The sequence below is a fragment of the Phyllostomus hastatus genome, unplaced genomic scaffold (assembly GCF_019186645.2).
Source record: "Phyllostomus hastatus isolate PE091 unplaced genomic scaffold, TTU_PhHast_1.1 phas_scaffold_1674, whole genome shotgun sequence".
NCBI classification, from domain to species: Eukaryota; Metazoa; Chordata; class Mammalia; order Chiroptera; family Phyllostomidae; genus Phyllostomus; species Phyllostomus hastatus.
The window spans coordinates 17560010-17578536 of NW_025334011.1; the positions used below are offsets into that span (position 1 = coordinate 17560010).

Below are 18527 nucleotides of genomic sequence, written 5' to 3' on the forward strand. Positions count from 1 at the left end.
ATTAGATCCCACGTGTAAGAGAAATCATGTGGTATTTGTCTTTCTGTGGCTGGCATATTTCACTTAGCATGATACTCTCCAGGTCTATCCATGCTGTTGCAAAGGGTAAGAAGAGTTCCTTCAATTTTTTTTATCCTCACCCAAAATGAATAAGTGACATGCTTATTGATTTTTAGTCAGAGGGAGAGAGAGAGAGGGAGAAAATTATTGATGTGAGGAAACATCTCATATGTGACATGAAGGGGTACTGAATCCACCAACCAGGCATGTGCCCCGACTAGGAATCAAAGCCATGATCTTTTGGTTTACGGGACAACTCTCCAACTGAACCACACTGTCCCGGGCAGGATTTCCTTCTTTTTATAGCTGAGTAGTATTCTATTGTGTAAATATACCACAGCTTTTTTATCCACTCTACTGATGGACACTTGGGCTGCTTCCAGATCTTCGCTATTGTAAATAATGCTGCAGTGAACATAAGGGAGCATATATTCTTTTGACCTAGTGTTTTGGGTTTCTTCAGATTTATCCTCAGAAGTGGAATTCCTAGATCAAAAGGCAGTTCCATTTTTAGTTATTATGGTATCTCCATATTGTGTTCCACAGTGGCTGCAGCATCTGCATTCCCACCAACAGTGCTCGAGGGTTCCCTTTTCTTCACATCCTGGCAAATGCTTGTTATTTGTTGATATTGATGATAGCCATTCTGATAAGTGTGAATTGGTATCTCATTGTGGTTTTCTTTGCACTTCTCTGATGATGAATGACATTGAGCGTCTTTTCCTATGTCTATTGGCCATCCGTATGTCCTTTTTTGGAGAATTATCTATTCAGGTCCTTTGCCCATTTTTTAATTAGATTGTATGTTTTCTTGATATTGAGTTTTAAAGTTCTTTATAAACTTTGGATGTTAACCCCTTATCCAATGTATCTCATTGGTGAGTATGTTCCACCATGAGTGGATTGTCTTTACATTTTGTTGATGGTTTCCTTTGCTGTGCATAAATGTTTTAGTTTGATGTAGTTCCATATGTTTATTCTTCTTTTGTTTCTCTTGCCTCAGGAGACATAGCAGAAAATAGATTGTTATGAGAAGTGTCCAAGATTTTACTGCCTGTGTTCTCTTCCAGAATTTTTATGATTTCGAATCTTATATTTAACTCTTCAATCCATATTGTGTTTATTCTTGTGTGTGGTATAAGAAAGTAGTCTAGTTTCATTTTTCTGTACCTAAGCTGTCCAACTTTCCCAACACCGTTTATTGAATAGACTGTTTTTACCCCATTGTATGTTCTTGCCTCCTTTGTCAAATTTACATAAAGGTGTAACTTTATTTCAGGGCTCCTCAGTGTGTGTTTTTATGCCAGTACCATGCTATTTTGATTACAGTGGTCTTAATAGTATAGTTTGATATCAGGTAGCACGATTCCTCCAACTTTGTTCTTTTTTCTCAGGATTGTCGTGGCTATTCAGGATCATTTATTGTTACATATAGATGTGTGGAATATTTGTTCTAGTTCTGTGAAATATGACTTTGATATCTTGATAGGAATTGTGTTGAATCTACAGATTCCTTTGGGTAGTGTGGACATTTCAACAATGTTAATTCTTCCCATCCATGAGCATGATACTTCTTCCACTTACTTGTACCTTCTTCAATGTATTTCTCCGGTCTTATAATTTTCTGAGTACAGGTCTTTCATATCCTTGGTTAAATTTATTACTAGGTGGTATTTTTTCTGATGCAATTGTAAATGGGATTTTTTTTTTTTTAGTTTTCTTATCTGATAGTTTATTATTGATGTATGGAAATGCAGCTCATTTCTGAATGTTTATTTTGTATCCCAATACTTTACTGGATTCATTTATCAGTTCTAGTAGTTTTGTGGTAAAATATTTGGGGTTCTCTATATACAGTATAATGTCATCTGTAAATAATGACAGTTTTATTTCTTCCTTTTCAATTTGGATGCCTTTTATTTCTTCTTGTCTGATTGCTGAGGATAGGACTTCCAATACTATCTTGAATAAGAGTGGTGAATGAAGACATCCCTATATTGTTCCTGATCTTAAGGAAAACATTTTGAGTTTTTGCCTATAGTACGATGTTGGCACTTGGTTTGTGGTATATGGCCTTTATACTATTAAGGTATTTTCCTTCTTATCCCACTTTGCTGAGATTTTTTTATCCTAAATAGGTGCTGGATTTTAGCAAATGCTTTTATTGCATTAATATGATCCTGTGTTTTTTATCTTTCATTTTGTTTGTGTGATGTATCACATTTATTGATTTGTAGATATTGAACCAACCTTGCACTCCTGGAATAAATCCCATTTGATCACAGTGTATGAATTTTTTAATGTATAGCTAAATCCAGTTTGCTAATATATTGTTTAGGATTTTAGCATTTATGTTTATCAGGGATATTGGCCTGTAATTTTCATTTTTTGAAGTGTCTTGATCTGATTTCAAATTAAGATGATATTGGCCCGGTACAGTGAGTTTGGGAGTCTTCCCGCTTCTTGAATTTTTTGGAATATTTTGAGATGGACAGGTGTTCTTTGAATGATAAAATTTACCTGTGAAGCCATCTGGTTTAGGACTTTTGTTTTTTAGCAGTTTTTTGACTGCTCCTTCAATTTCATTAGTTGTAGTTTGTCTGTTCATATATTCTGCTTTTTCCTGGTTCAGTTTTAGAAGATTGTATGTTTCTAGGAATTTATGCATTTCATCCTGATTGTTCAATTTGTTGGCATATAGTTTGTAATATTTTCTTACAATCCCTTATATATTTCTTTGGTGTCAGTTGTTAACTTCTGTTTCATTTTTAATTTTATTTGCATCCTCTCTCTTATGTTTATGATTAGTGTGGTTAAAGGTTTGTCAATCTTTATTTTTTCAATGAACCAGCTCTTGCTTTCATTGATCTTTTGTATAGTTGTTTCAGACTCTATTTTGTTTATTTTTACTCTGATCTGTATTATTTCCTTCCTTTAACTCACTTTGGGCTTTGTTTTTATATTTCTAGTTCCTTTAAGTGTAACATAGATTTTTTTTTTTGAGATTTTTCTTGTTTCTTGAGGTAGGCTTGTAATGCTATGAATTTCCTGCATAGGACTGCTTTCACTATGTCCCCTGCATGTTGGGTAGTTGCATTCTCATATTCACTTGCTTCAAGGTATGTTTTGATTTTTTCTTTGATGTCATTGTTAACCCTTTCATTGTTTAGTAACATGTTATTGAGCTTCCATGTGTTTGTTTTACACATTATTTGTTTCTTGTGATTGATTTCTAATTTCATTTACATTATGTTCAGAGAACATACTTGAAATGATTTCAATCTTTTTAAATTTATTGAGACTTGTTTTGTATCCTAACATGTGGATTACCCTAGAAAAAATGTTCCATGTGCACTTGAAAAGAATGTAGGCTTTAGGATGAAATGCTCTGGAGATATCAAATCTACCTGATCTAGTGTGGAATTTAAGACCCCTGTTTATTTGTTGATTTTCTGTCTGAAAGATCTATCCATTGATGTCAGAGGGGTACTAAAACCTTCTGCAGTGACTTCTTACTGTCGATCTTTCCCTTTATGTCCATCAAGATTTGCTTTATATTTAGGTGCTCCTATATTGTATGTATAAATGTTTAGAAGGATTATATCCTCTTGTTGTATTACTCTTTTTATCATGATGTAGTGTCCTTCTTTTTCTCTTACAATAGTCTTTGTTTTAAAGTCATTTGGTCAGAAATAAATATTGCTACCTTAGCCTTTTGTTTTTCCTTTCCATTTGCATGAAATATTTTTTCCATCCATTTACTTTTAGTTTGTGTGTATTGTTCTGAGGTAGGTCTTGTAGATAGCATATATGTGGGTCTTCTTTTCTTATTTATTCAGCTGCCCTATGTCTTTTGATTGGAACATTTAAGCCATTGACATTTAAAGTGATTATTGATATATACATATTTATTGCTATTTTACTCTTTTAACTATGTTTCTCCTCCTCCATTTTCTTCTTTCAATTATTTTATTTTTCAATTAGTTGACATACAATATTGTATTAGTTTTAGTTGTGTACCACAGTAATTAAACATTGCATAACTTACTGTGATCATCCTGATAAACCTCATGCCCATCTGCTACCGTAAATAGTTATTAGAATATTATTGACTATATTCCTTATGCTGTATTTTACATCAACATGATTTTTCTGTTATTATAAATTTATACTTCTTAATCCCTTCACCTTTTTTATCCAAGTCCCCTCCCATCTGGCAAGCATCAAAATATTCTGTTCATTTTTTTAATGTAATATATTTGTTACCATTTTATTGTTCACATGTTCCCCCTCTTCTTCCTTCCCCCTCCTTTGTCCCCCTCCTCCTCTTCTTTTCTCCTTCTCTTTCTCCTTTTTTTTTTTTTTTCAAAAAGTCCTTTTAGCATTTCTTGTAATAATGGTTTGGTTGTAATGAACTCATTTATCTTTTTCTTGTCTGGGAAGTTTTTTACTTCTCCTCCAGTTCTAAATGATAGTCTTGCCAAGCAATGTAGTCTTGGCTTTAGGTTTTAGTGTTTCATCACTTTGAATATTTAATGCCAGTCCCTTCTGGCCTGAAATGTTTCTGTTGAGAAATCAGATGACAGTCTTATGGGAGCTACTTTGTAGGTAACTAACTGTTTTTCTCTTGCTACTTTTAAGATTCTTTTCTGGTCTTTAAGCTTTTTGATTTTAATTTTGATGTGTCTTGGTGAGAGCCTCTTTGAGTTTATCCTGTTTGGGATTTTAGCATTTCCTGGACTTGTATGTATGTCTTTTTCCTTCACCAGGTTAAGAAAGTTTTTAGTCATTGTTTCTTCAGATAGGTTCTCAATATCTTGCTCGCTCTCTCCTCCTTCTGATACCCCTATGATATAGATGGTATTATGCTCTATGTTGTAAAACCAAATTTCCCTTAAACTATTCTCAATTCCTTTTTCTTTTTGCTGCTCTGATTGGGTGTTTTCTGCTACCTTGTCTTCCAAATCTCTGATTCAGTCCTGTGGTTCATCCAACCTACATTTATTCCTTACAGTGTATTCTTTATTTCAGATATTGTATTCTTCATTTGTGACTTTTTTGTGTATGGTTTCTATGTCCTTTTTCATGCTGTTATAATTCTCACTAAGTTCCTTGTAGTTCTAAGTTCCTTGACCATGTTTATAACCTTTTTTTTTAACACTATAGCTATTAAATTGCTTGCCTCCATTTCATTTTGCTATATTTCTGGAGTGTTCTGTTTCTTCATTTCGGTCATGTTTCTTTGTCTCATTTTGACTGTCATTTTGTGTGTGTGTGTGTGTGTGTGTGTGTGTGTGTGTGTGTATTAGGTAGATCTGCTATGACTCCCACTCTTGGTAGGGTAACCTTATGTAGTAGGTGTACTGTGCAACCCAGTGGCTCAGTCTCCTTGATTGACTGAACTGAGTGCTCTAGGAATGTCCATTTTGTTGGTTATGTGGCCCCTCCTGTTGTAATTGAGTCTTGATTGCTGTTGGTCCATTCTTTCATCATGTTGACCTTTAAGTTGGCTGACTTTGAGGATCAACAGTGACCACAGTGTATGAGGTGCTGTGCAGGTGCTGACTACATGAAGCAGAATTTGCCTCAGCAGGGTCTGGTACCTGCCAAGATCTTCCTTTGGACATGCTGCTTGCGAAGCTAATGGGATTCTGCTCTGATATTTTCAGAAGCTGGCTTCTGAGTGTGTTGATTCTGGGGTCTCCTGGTGCAGACTGCTATCCAACATTGCATATGACTGACCCTGGGCAATCTTTTTGGAGCCACAAACTGATCCATAGTTACTGGCTGCCTCTGCTGGTCCTGAGTATACCCAGAAAAGACCAAGCTTTGCACCAAAGCTGGCTTTTAATAGTAATGGGCTTGGCAACAGTTCAGCAAAAGTCCGAAGGGAGATCTGCTTCCATCTGCCTCCACCTGCCAGTTGCCTGTTAGGCTCAGTCACAGAAAGAGCCTCTCATGGTACTCGAGTTGCATGGAATATGTTTTCAGTGAGTCACCAGGTGTGAGTGAGTAGTATTCACGAGACTGACACAAATTCAAACTTGGTGCCATGCTTGGTCTGAGCCACTCAGCAAATGTCCCAGGGTAGAATATCTAGCTGACACCTTCTGGGTGCTTATACATCTTTTGGTGTGGTGGGATCTCAGGGAATTGTCAGGGCAAACCCAGCAGAATTTATCAGGCTCAAAGGGACCAAGATTTGGCTGTGTGAATGGAGGGCTGTGCACCATTTGGGCATGTGAAGGGAAAATATCACCCATCTTACAGCACACAACTCAGTCTGTCTCAGATTCTTCGTGGAGCCTGATTTCAGCAGGGTGGCCTACCAGCAGTTTGGAGTGTGGGATTATTGGATATCAAAATAGGAAGGTGTCAGTCAGACCCAGAGGCATGTCATGGGAGTGGCTGCAGCTCCAGAACAGTGCAACTCAGTCTGTCCTGGTTTCTGCCCAGACCTCTGGGGCAGGTCAGAGCCACTGAAGTCAGGAGGGTGGGACCAGCAGATCTCCCAAAAAGGGGAGGCACCAATCAGGTTGACGGGGAAAGTAAGTGGAATGACTGCTGCACAATCTGATCACTGGTACCCTCTGAGTCTGCTCAGACCCCTACACCCCCCCGCCAAGGCAGCTGATTCCTCAGCAGGACATCAACTCCACAGGGTGAGGTGAGAGGGAGTCCATAGGGTGGGGCTATTGCATTCTCCCAGGCCAAAGCCGTATGGGTGGAGGTGCTCCAGCCAAGAAAGACGGTGTCTATGGTATGGTTGAAGAACTCAGTTCAGGGATCCTGGCAGCTGTCTCTTCACCTCACTTTCCAGAGCCACAAAGTTCAGTCTGTTCTCATGTGACTCTGATCTGCTCTGTCCTCTCCACCAGAGCCCAGGGTAAGTGGCTGTGATCGAGATTTTGTGCTTTGGCCTGTTAATGGTACTCTAGTGGACTTCTCTCTTTCTCTGGTGGACAGAATCCCAGGTAATTTTCACAGCCAGATGTTTTGTTGGTGACTGTTCCTTGCCTTGGTGTTCTGGCCTGAGGAGTCCACCTTGGGGTTGAGACCCCTCACTTCTCAGTGAAAATTATGCAGCTGAAAAATCCCTCCAGAATCTCTGCTTGTGAGATTGTGGCCAGCCCTTCTTGCCTCTCTGACCTTTCTACCAGTCTTGATATGGCTTCTTCTGTAAAATCCTTGGTGATAGGACTTCTCTTCAGCTAGTCTTCAGTTGGTTACTCAGGGTGATTATTCTATATATTTGTCGTAATTCCTGCTTGGTCCTGGGAAGTGGTGAGTGTAACATTTACCCATTCTGCCACAATCTTAGATCCTCCAAAACTGTGATCCTAATCCACATAGTCTGGCTCCAAAATCTGTCCTCTTACTCAGTCTAGTGTCTTTCACATCTCATAAGTTACTTATCTGTGCCCTTCTCTTCTTACATGTTGTCACCTTTCCTACTCCCCTAATGGAGCCAATATCTTCTGACCTTTTCTTTCCCTACTATTAAAAACTACTCTCAGGAAAGAAGCTGATATGCTCATTGATTCATTTACACCAAGGAATAAATGACTGATGGTTTAACATAAAATACTACCACTCTAGGGTTGAATTTTTTAGGGGCATAGGAAATGTTAAGGAACCATAAAACCTTACCCCAAAACTGTGTTAAAATTTAAAGTGTATATGGGCATGGGAAACCGAGTTCATTGGGTGCATGATTTTCTGTGCCCTCAAATTACACCATTATTCAGCTGGTGTGAGCCTTGTGGGAATCCTAGTAGAAATGAGACAGGATCATAAGAGTGGGAATGCAAAGATAAGAGATACATCTTAATATATTGATTTAATGATATTAGAAATATCCTATTTCTCTAATTCATTATGAGGTGAAGAGTTCTGCTGTAACCCCTAGTAACAGAGACCCCAGAAGAAAGCTTTAAGTTGGATGGTCAGAGATGCAAAGAGATCATTTTATCCTAGAGTTTGTGTTTATACATTTACATCCAGGTGGAGGTAGAGCTAAGGGTTGATTAGGTTCCTTTATTTTCTACAGAAATAAAACCCTCTCATGTGGATCTATGATTTATCCACTCTGGGAATCTTAAAACCTAGGAAGTTACCCCAGAGGAACAATTTGCAACCTTTTTCATCTCATGGCTAAAATTATCTGTATTTTTTGCCAGTCTGGTATAATTTTGATTCATTCACACAGGACAGCTATTGTGTCAGCTGTTGTCTTTTTTTATTTGATAGTCTAAGGGAAAATAGGTCAGCCCCCCTGACTCAATATATTCTCAGGTATTGCATGTTTTAAAAAGTCTTGCACCACACTGGTTGAAAATCCTTACTCTAGAGTTAACCTTGATACATCTCTTCTTATTCTACATCAGTCAGTGATCAAGCTCTTCATTTCTTTCTTTAATTAAATCTAGTTTAGTTCAATGAGCATTATTGAATGCCTGCTTTATGCCAGATACTCTGCTCTGGGCATATAAGTACTCCTCTCTTAAATGTCTCATTTTCTAGAAAAGAATATAGTATGATTAAAGCAATCATGAAAGTGAGTTTCAATCATTAGCAATATACAAGAGAGATTAATGTGTTAGGGAAGGTCAGAAAGCTTTGCAAAAGAGGTGATGCTTGAATAGGGTTTTTAGGATGAATAGGAGTTCTTCAGAATAATGTCAGGGTAGCATAATATTATAGCTGGAGGGCAAAACATACACACAGAGGTGGAAGCGCAGCACAATGTGGCCTGGCAGCTGCAGGTAGTATTGCTGTAGAATAGAAGAAGTTGGAGTCAAGGGGTGGTGAAAATGATGTTTTTGTTTTCTTCATTGTCAGGAGCTTCATATGCCTAGAGTATCACCTTGTTTATGTCCATGTCTGTGATTACCAAAGGCCTCGCCTTTTTTCATTGCTCTGCTGAGTCATTCCTATATGCCTCTTCTTGAGACTTTGGTCACTATATCTTGATACCTAAGCATCTGTATACAGTTTGTGTTCTCAGTTCTCAACCCTCCATGGTAGGAACTGGTGTCTAAGAGTAGTAGAAGTAGGAATGACAACTTTCACTTTTATCTAGATGATCATATAGGTTTAATAATCAGATTTGCATATAATTTTGAAAATTTTTCAGAGCTAAAGGACTAATATGAAAATAATGTTAGTACAGTAATACAATTTACTATACCAAATAATTTAATTCAGTTAAACAAGTGTCTTTTTCTGCTCTCTTTCCATGTAATACACAGTATTGAGAAAATACACAATGGAAGAAAACAGGAATAGGATCTTTCCCTTCCATGACTGAGAGAAAATATTTAAATTTACACTCGTGCAGTGTCTTGCTTTAATCAGCTCTCTAAGAGAGCAAAACTGTAGAGAAGGATTTACTTAGCTTCTTCTGTTCATCATAAAATTTGACAATATAAACATAAAGGAAAAATAGTTCTTAAAGAATGTAGTGCTATAAAATGAAGTTATGTGGAAAACTCCTCAAAGCAAACTAACTTTTATGTTAATTTATTTGTGACTTCTTTTTTAAGGATGCTGGGCAGTTTTATGCTAAATATAAAGAAACAAGAATGAAGGAAAAGGAAGATGCATTGACTAGCGCTGAACTTGAAACACTTCAAAGTGAGTTTTAAACATTGTCTTATGTGTTAACAAAATCATAAAACTGATTATTTAAGTTTGGATTTTCCCATAAATTCAGTAGTAATTAAATTTTCTGTGCTTTCTTTGCCACTCTCTAAATAGAGTTACTTGTATTTAATGTATTATATGTGGAAAGTACTATATTAGTAATTACTGAGCCACCCACAGTTTAATATCAGAAAGATAAAATCAACATGTTCCTTAAGTCTAGGAAGCATCCAGAATCTAGAAAGTCCTAAACTTCTCTAGTGGTATAATTGTTATTGGTAGTTCATGCCAAGTCTACAGTAGTAAGTGACAAACCTGGAAAATCAATCATTTTTGTTTTGAAAGTCTTTGTTTCATTTGTATTACTGTTATAGAAATAAAAAACCTTGACTAAATTATCAGTATGTTAAAGTCTTCCTTTGAATGCTAAAGACAGTTACTGCTGATTTTAGGAAAAGTGGGACATAAAAGGCATTTTTTCCAGCCCTGGTCTTTTCATCTAATTTCCCATATCTCCATCTTTCTCACACATATACACTTTGTCCCTTTACATTCTTTTATTTTTGTTCAGAGCATTTAACACTACTTAGCATTAACTTATTTATTAATTTTGTTTACCATCTGGTTCCCCTAATAGAATGTAAGTTTAATGAGGCACATAGTTTCTATCCAAGTACCTTAAAGAGTCCCTGGCACATAGTAGGTACTCAATAAGTACTTGTCGACTAAATTCACAAAGATGAAATCTCTAAACTTTTAAAAATTCCAAATGAAGCCCTGGCTGGCGTAGCTCAGTGGATTGAGTGTGGGCTGGGAACTAAAGTGTCCCAGGTTCGATTCCCAGCCAGGGTACATTCCTGGGTTGCAGTCCATAACCCCCAGCAACCGCACATTGATGTTTCTCTCTCTCTCTCTCTCTCTCTCTCTCTCCCCACCCCCCTTCCCTCCCTAAAAATAGATGAATAAAATCTTTAAAAAAAAATTCCAAATGACTGTTTTTGGTTCAGACTTCATTCCCTCCACAGACTGAGATTCCTAGAGAAGTGCATGGTGTGCATGGCACCAATCCGGGCAGACAAGACAATGCAAAGATAATTAATACTTGGTCACTTTACACCTGTAAGTGGATATACAAGATAGCATGCATAGTTTTACAAAACAATTTTTGTGCTTTTTGAGAGTATATGGTAAAAGCTATTCTGCAGTATATAATGGTAATTTGGCCCAATCAAACTGCAGAAGAGCAACTGTAGTATTAGTATACCACATATTCAATTCACACATTCAATTTATAGAAATATGGTGGTAGCTATTTCCCTTCATATACTGAAAGTCCTAGCTTTCTGCCTTCACCCTGACACCAGACCATGGTTTAAGAAAAGATAAGAATTAGCCCTGACTAGTGTGGCTCAGATGGTTCAGCATCATCCTTCAAACCAAAAGGTCATTGGTTGGACCCCAGTCAGGGTACATGCCTGGGTTGCAGGTTTGGTCCCTGCTCGGGCCATGTGCAACAGGAGACTGGTCAGTGTTTCTCTCTTGCATCAATGCTGCTTTCCCTCCCTTCCTTCCTTACTCTATTAATTAATTAATTTATTTATTTATTTATTAATTTTAAAAAGATAAGAGTTATGTCCCATTCAAATCCAAAAGTTCATTGCTACTACTTAATGTGTGCCTTTGAGAATTTTAGTTTCCTGACCTGTTAAAAAAAAAAAGTTCAACTAGTTAATCCCAGTATTAGTTTTCTGTTGCTCCTCTAACAATGGCCACAAATTAGTTGGCTTAAACATAAGTTTATTATCTGACAGTTGTGTGGGTCAGAAGTCCAACATGGAACTCACTGGGCTAAAGTCAAGATTTATCAAGCAGAGCTGCCTACATTCCTTTTCCAGCTTCTAGAGTTCTCCCACATTCCTTGGGTCCCGGCCTCCTTACTCCATCTTCAAAGTCAACAATGTTTCATCTCTCTTACTGTTCTTCTGATGTCACAACTCTGTCTGAGCATAACTGGGAAAGGTTCTCTGCTTTTAAGGGCCCAGATGATTAGATCAGACCACCTCAGATAATTTGGTATAATCTCAAGGTGCTCAGCCTTAATCACATCTGCAAAGTCCCTTTTCCCATGTAAAGTAAAATATTTCCAGCTTCTGAGGATTAGAACATGGTGATGTTTAGGTATTGTTTTGTTTTGTTTCGTTTGTTTTTTCCCTATTAGAATCCTTCAGATGTCTGGGAAGCTTTAGAACAAGGAATGTTTCTTTTTAATCTTTGTGTCTGCAGAATTGAACACAGTGTCCTGGCACATAGTGAATGTTTAGTAAAGGGATGAGTGAATGAATATATGAATTAATGTAATGCTGTGAGTATTAATGTGTCATGTGCACTTATCCTATACAGAACACTGTTTCAGGAGCATATAATTTAATTCAAAAGTTTTAACAGCTACAAATACAAATAATGTTCAGATCAACCATATAATTGTTTAAAGCAGTCTTCCATTTAGAAGAGAAATCTTAGGATGACAGAAGATTACATATTAAGATTGACTGATGTGTGTGCTGGGGAGTAAGGGTGGACAAACAATTAATATTGTTACATTAAACCTAAGATTGAAATAGAAGCTGATGTTATAGCAATTGTTGAAATAATTTTACTTAAATTAATTGAATTAATGAATAAATGAAACTAAATGTCATTTTTATATAATTTTTATTAAGTAAAATCATTACATAAAATTTTCTAAGCCTTTTAAAACTGGTTCAAAAGAAAGGGGAAATCACATTTACTATAAGAGAAAAATATCAAATTAACCCTCTGAGATTTAGTTGACATGTAACATTATGTTAGTAAGTCTAGTTAACATCCATCATATTGTAACACATAGTTACAAATATTATTTCTTGTGATAAGAACTTTTGATTTATTGTCTTAGCAACTTTCAAATATATAATACATTATTAACTACAGTGATCAATCTGTACATTATATCCCTAGAACTTAATTTATTTTATCACACACAGCTTTTTTATATAGTTTTTGTAAGCACTTGTTTTGGCATATATGAATTCTCTCATAATAATGGATTGATTAAATATGCACACTAAAACAACTTTGAAAATAGGGGCTAAAGTATTTATCATAATATAAAAACTTCCTTTTGAAGTTTGTGACCATTTTCCAAATTGTTCAAATATTTTTGTTTTGCCTATGAGTTTGGTAGCAATTCTCAGATTTAATGATTCTTATTTTTTATTATTGCTTAATAAAAAATATTATGTAGAGAAACACAAATTTTTAAATCTGATCACTGTCTATGTACCAGTAAAAATGTGTAATAGTTTTCTAAAAAGTTTGAAAAATCACACTAACTTTTCATTTCTTGAAACTCAAAATAGAAAAACTAAGTACTAGAAAGCCTGTTAAAAACAAGACTCATGTTAGGCTCTGAGTAATAAGACTTCTGTTACTCATGTTTTGGTATCAGTGGTATATTTAGAAAAGACAGTGGTGTCAACATTAAGAATGTTAAAGTACAGTCACATTATTGTTAATAATGTCAGAAACTGACATGTATTTTTAATATAGTCTCTAATGATTACATGCAAAGAATCTTTTAATTAATTTTGTTAACTTCATTACAGTGCGCTGAATTGTATACTTTAGAATTAATACATAAAGGCCCCAAATCCCCCAGTGTGCATTTCACTTGCCCCTATCTTTCTTCATTTTAAAGAGCATCATTGGAATACTGACTAAATAATAACATTTCCATTTGCTTAATTGAGTAAATGTATCTCATGCAGATCAGCCATAGCTATTTTATGCTTCCTGTTTTTCAAGACTTAATTGCTAATCTGCCCTCAAGTCTATCTGTGTTACTATTGAGATTGTGCAATATCCTCTGAGGGCTCCCCTGGAACGTTATTGAGTAGGGTGTGGCAATTTTATTAAAATGGTATTTTAGAGGGGGATATATGAAAAGGGTAATTTCTTAAAAATAAATATTCTTTTGGGAAGTCTTTTTGCAAAAACAGTGATACCTATTTGGAAAATTTTTAGCATTTCTTTATTACAAAATTTTAGTTAATATTTTCTATTTTGCTTTAAACAAGTTGAATATTTATAAATATAAGACTATCAGTATTAATAACACTTTTATATACTTTCTAATTAAATGAGTTTTATTCTAAGCCAAAAATTGTGAATTCTAAGTACTATCATGAAACATTCCATATCATTAATGGAAAAAATACATTTCAATAATTTTATAAAGAAATTGATTGTAAAAACTAAAATTTGAATAGATAAATAGATAAAAAGGAGGAAGGATAGAAGTAAAACTTAACATTTCCTTTAGTTTTTTCTCTGTATCTTATATGATATAAGAACAAAGACAAAATCAAATAATCAAAATCGTACTGTCAAGTACTTCTTTTATACCTGCACAAATCACAGTTTTAAAAGTGAATTACATATTTATGTGTTTTGTGGTCCTCATTGCATGCCCAGTGACACACCCAGGGCTGCCAAACCGACAGAAAGGTGGAGGACAGAATATGCCTTTTTAGGGTCTTGGGATGGGAAACATTCACCTTCTCTATGGCAAAGGAAGACTGGTTTCTTAGAAAACTCAGGTTCCTGAGAAAAGTGAGATGTAAGCGTGGGTATTTAGATCGAATCAAGGGATAGTGAGGGAAAGGACAAAGGACATAGGACAGAGGTAGCTCCATTTTAGGTGAGAATATTTTTTCCTGTGGTAATAGAGGATGCTCATGGATGGGAAGGTACTGAGATAACTTATGAAAAGGCATAAATCAGTCACTAGTTCCATCCAGTACATTTGGAAACATGACCAAATAGAAACACTGTACCTAGTGGACCATATTTATAAGAAAACCTAAAAGGAACCCTAGTCACAAGGTGCAAAGAATATCCTAAAAATACTTTACATCCTAGGTACTTTGCTATAAAATAACAGAATATGGATTTTTTAAAATCAAACAACTCAAATATAAATTGATTAATTCCCTCAGTATTTCAAATCATAGTGCACTATGCACTAAATATAATAGTCATTTAATTTTCCAAATGAAATAATTCAAAAAAGTTTATATCAATAGAATATATAAACACTTATGGCTAGTCAGATTTTAACTAAAATTTTACTTATCAATTTGGAAATGTACCTGTTTAATATACTTGATAGAAAATAATATATCAGTTTATAAGTTCCATGCAGGCAGATGTTTTTGTTTGACTTGTTTATAGCTGTAACCTCAAAGAATAGAATGCTTCAGACATGTGGTATGTACTCAGTAAATATTTCTTGAATGAATTAATGAATTTAGAAACACGGTATTGCACTTTTCTGCTTAATTTTTAAAAATTTAATCTTTATTGCATATTTTTTACATTACCTTGTAGTCCCTTTGTACCTCTCTGCCCCCAGATATCACCACACTGTTGTTCATGGGCATGAGTCCTTTTTCCTCTGCTCAATCCCTCCGCCTCCTAAACTCACCACCACTAGCTGTCAGCTTGCTCTTTGTCTATGAGACTGTGCCTGTTTTACTTGTTAGTTTATTTGTTCATTAGATTCCACATATGAGTGAAATCGTATGGTATTGTCCTTATCTGACTAGCTTATTTCACTTAGCATAATGTTCTCCAGGTTTATGTGTACTGTTGCAGAGGGTAAAATTTTCTTTTTTATGGCTGAATAGTGTTCCACTGTGTAAATGTCTCATAATTGTTTTATCCATTCATCTACTGTTGGACACTTGGGCTGCTTCCATAGCTTAGTGATTGTAAATAATGCTGCAGTGAACATAGGGATGATTATGTTCTTTCTAATTACTGTTTCAGGTTCCTTCTGATATATTCCCAGGTTGGGATCATTGGGTCAAAAGGCAGATCCATTTTTAATTTTTTGAGGCATCTCCATACTGCTTTCCACAGTGACTGCACCAGTCTTCATTTCCACCAACAGTTCAAAAAAATTTCCCTTTCTCCACATCCTCACCAGCACTTGATGTTTGTTGAAGTATTGATGATAACCATTCTGACAGGTGTGAGATGGTATCTCACTGTAGTTTTAATTTGCATTTGTCTAAAATCTAGTGATGTTGAGTATCTTTTCATAGGTCTATTGGCCATCTGTATATCCTCTCTTTGGAGAAGTGTCTATTCAGGTCCTTTGCCCAGTTTTTAGTTAGGTTGTTTGTTTTTTTGGTGTTGAGTTTTAATGTATTGGTGAATATGTTCTCCTACTCTGTGGGATGTCTTTTTATGCTGTTGATGATTTCCTTTGCTTTTTAGTTTGATGTAGTCCCATTTGTTTATTTTTTTCTTTTGTTTCCCTTGCCTGGGGAGATACATCCAATAAAACATTGCTATAAGCAATGTCCAAGATTTGCTGCTTGTATTTTCTTCTAGGGTTCTTATGGTTTTAGGTCTAACATTTAAGTCAGTGATCCATTTTGTATTTATTCTTGTGTGTGGTATAAGAAGTTGGTCCAGTTTTATTTTTCTGCATGTATCTGTCCAATTTCCCCAACACCATTTATTGAGTAAACTATCTTTAGCCCATTGTATGTGCTTGCTTCCCCTGTAGAATATTAATAGACTATAAAGGTGTGGGTTTATTTCTGGGCTCTCTGTTTTGTTCCATTGACCTATGTGTCTGTTGTTAGGTCAGTACCATGCTGTTTTGATTACTGTGAGATTGTAGTATAGTTTGATATTAGGTAGAGTGATTCCTCCAACTTTGTTCTTCTTTCTCAGGATCGATGTTGCTGCGTGGGGCCTTTTCTGGTTCCCTATAAATTTTTGAAATATTCAAGTTCTGTGAAATACACCATTGGAATCTTGATAGGAAATACATTGTATCTATAGATTGCTTTGGGTAGTATGGACATTTTAAAGATGTTAATTCTTCCTATCCATGAACACAGTATGTGCTTCCACTTACTTGTATCTTATTCAGTTGCTTTCTTCACTGTCTTACAATTTTCTGAGTACAGGTCTTCTACATCCTTCACTAGATTTATTCCTAGGTATTTTATTCTTTTTTGGAGGAATTGTGAATGGGATTGTTTTCTTGATTTTCCTTTCTTTTAGTTCATTATCAACATATAAAAATACAACTGATTTCTGGTTAATTTTGATCCTGCTAGTTTGCTAAATTCATTTATCAGTTGTAGTAGTTTCTTGGTGGAATCTTTGGTGTTCTCTATGTACAGTATGATGTCATCTGCAAGTAAAGAGTTTTACTACTTCCTTTCCAATTTGGATGCCTTTTATTTCTTTTTCTTATCTGATTGTTGTGGCTAGGACTTCCTATACTATGATGAATAAGAGAACCAAGAGTGAACATCCCTGTCTTGTTCCTGATATAAAAAGGAACACTTAATTTGCCTGTTGAGTATGATGCTGGCAGTGGGTTTGTCATATATGGCCTTTATTCTGTTTAGGTGTGTTCCCTCTATTCTCACTTGGCTGAGAGTTTTTAATCGCAAACTGGTGTTGGAATTTTTCAAATGCTTTTTCTGCATCTATTGATATGATCATGTGGTTTTTATCCTTCATTTTATATATGTGGTGAGTCACACATTCATTTCCTAATGTATCAACATTGCATTTCTGGAATAAATCCCACTTTATCATGGTATATGATGTTTTTGATGTATTGCTGTATTTGATTTGTTAATATTTTGTTGAGGATTTTAGCATCCATGTTCATCAGGGATATTGGCCTTTAATTTTTTTTTTTTGTAGTGTCTTTATCTGGTTTTGGAATTAGGATAATGCTGGCTTTGTAAAATGAGCTTGAGAGCTCTCCCTCCTCTTGAATTTTTAAAAATAGTTTGTGAAGGAGAGGTGTCTGTTCTTCCCACAATGTTTGGTAAAATTCACCTGTGAAGCCATCCTTTCCAGGATTTTTGTTGGGAGTTTTTTGGTTACTACTTCAATTTCACTAGGTGTAATCTGTCTGTTCAGACTCTCTGATTCTTCAAGCAAGCCTTTTAACATTTGTTGCAGTACTTGTTTGGTATTAACAAACTCCTTTAGTGTTTTCTTTTTCTGGGAGGCTCTTTTTTTCTCCTTCAGTTTTACATGGTAGCCTTGCCGGGTAAAGTAGCCTCGGTTGTAGGTCCTTGTTTTTCATCACCTTGGATAGTTCATGCCACTCCCTTCTGTCCTAAAATGTTTGTTTTCTTTTATTTAAAGATTTAATTTTTTTAGGGAGGGGGAAAGGAGGGAGAAAGAGAGAGGAAGAAACATTAGTTTGTTTTCTTTGCCCCCTACTGGGGATCTGGACTGCAACCCAGGTATGTGCCCTGACTGGGAATCAAACCAGCCTCCACTTGGTTTGCAAGCCGGCACTCAATCCACTGAGCCCCACCAGCCAGGGCTGGCCTAAAATGTTTCTGTTGAGAAATCAGATGACAGTCTAATTGGAGCTCCCTTGTAGGTGACTACCTGATTTTTTCTTGCAGCTTTTAGGATTCTCTCCTTCCCTTTAACCTTTGCCATTTTATTTATGATGTACTTGGTGTAGGCCTCTTTGGGTCCATCTTGCTTGTCACTCTTAGCCTTCCTGGACTTGTGTGTCTTTTTCTTTCACCAAACTGGGGACATTTTCAGTCATTACATCTTCAAATAGGTTCTCAATTCCTTGCTTACTCTCTTCTCCTTCTGATATTCCCAAGCTGTGGATGTTATTATACTTCATGTTGTCCCAAAAGTTTCTTAAGTTCTCATTCTTTTGAATTCTCTCCCTCTCTGTTTTTCTTTTTTCTTTTTTGCTGTTCTGCTTG

At 35.8% G+C, this 18527-nt stretch overlaps 1 protein-coding gene across 1 annotated transcript in view; it reads left to right on the forward strand.

Annotated features, from left to right (window-relative positions):
- DNAJC1 (DnaJ heat shock protein family (Hsp40) member C1) overlaps positions 1-18527 on the forward strand; it is a 221766-nt gene that overhangs the window by 104181 nt on the left and 99058 nt on the right. Inside the window, exon 7 of the mRNA XM_045858177.1 lies at positions 9606-9696. Within this exon, the coding sequence (XP_045714133.1) occupies positions 9606-9696 (91 nt within the window). The remainder of the gene's footprint in view (positions 1-9605; positions 9697-18527) is intronic.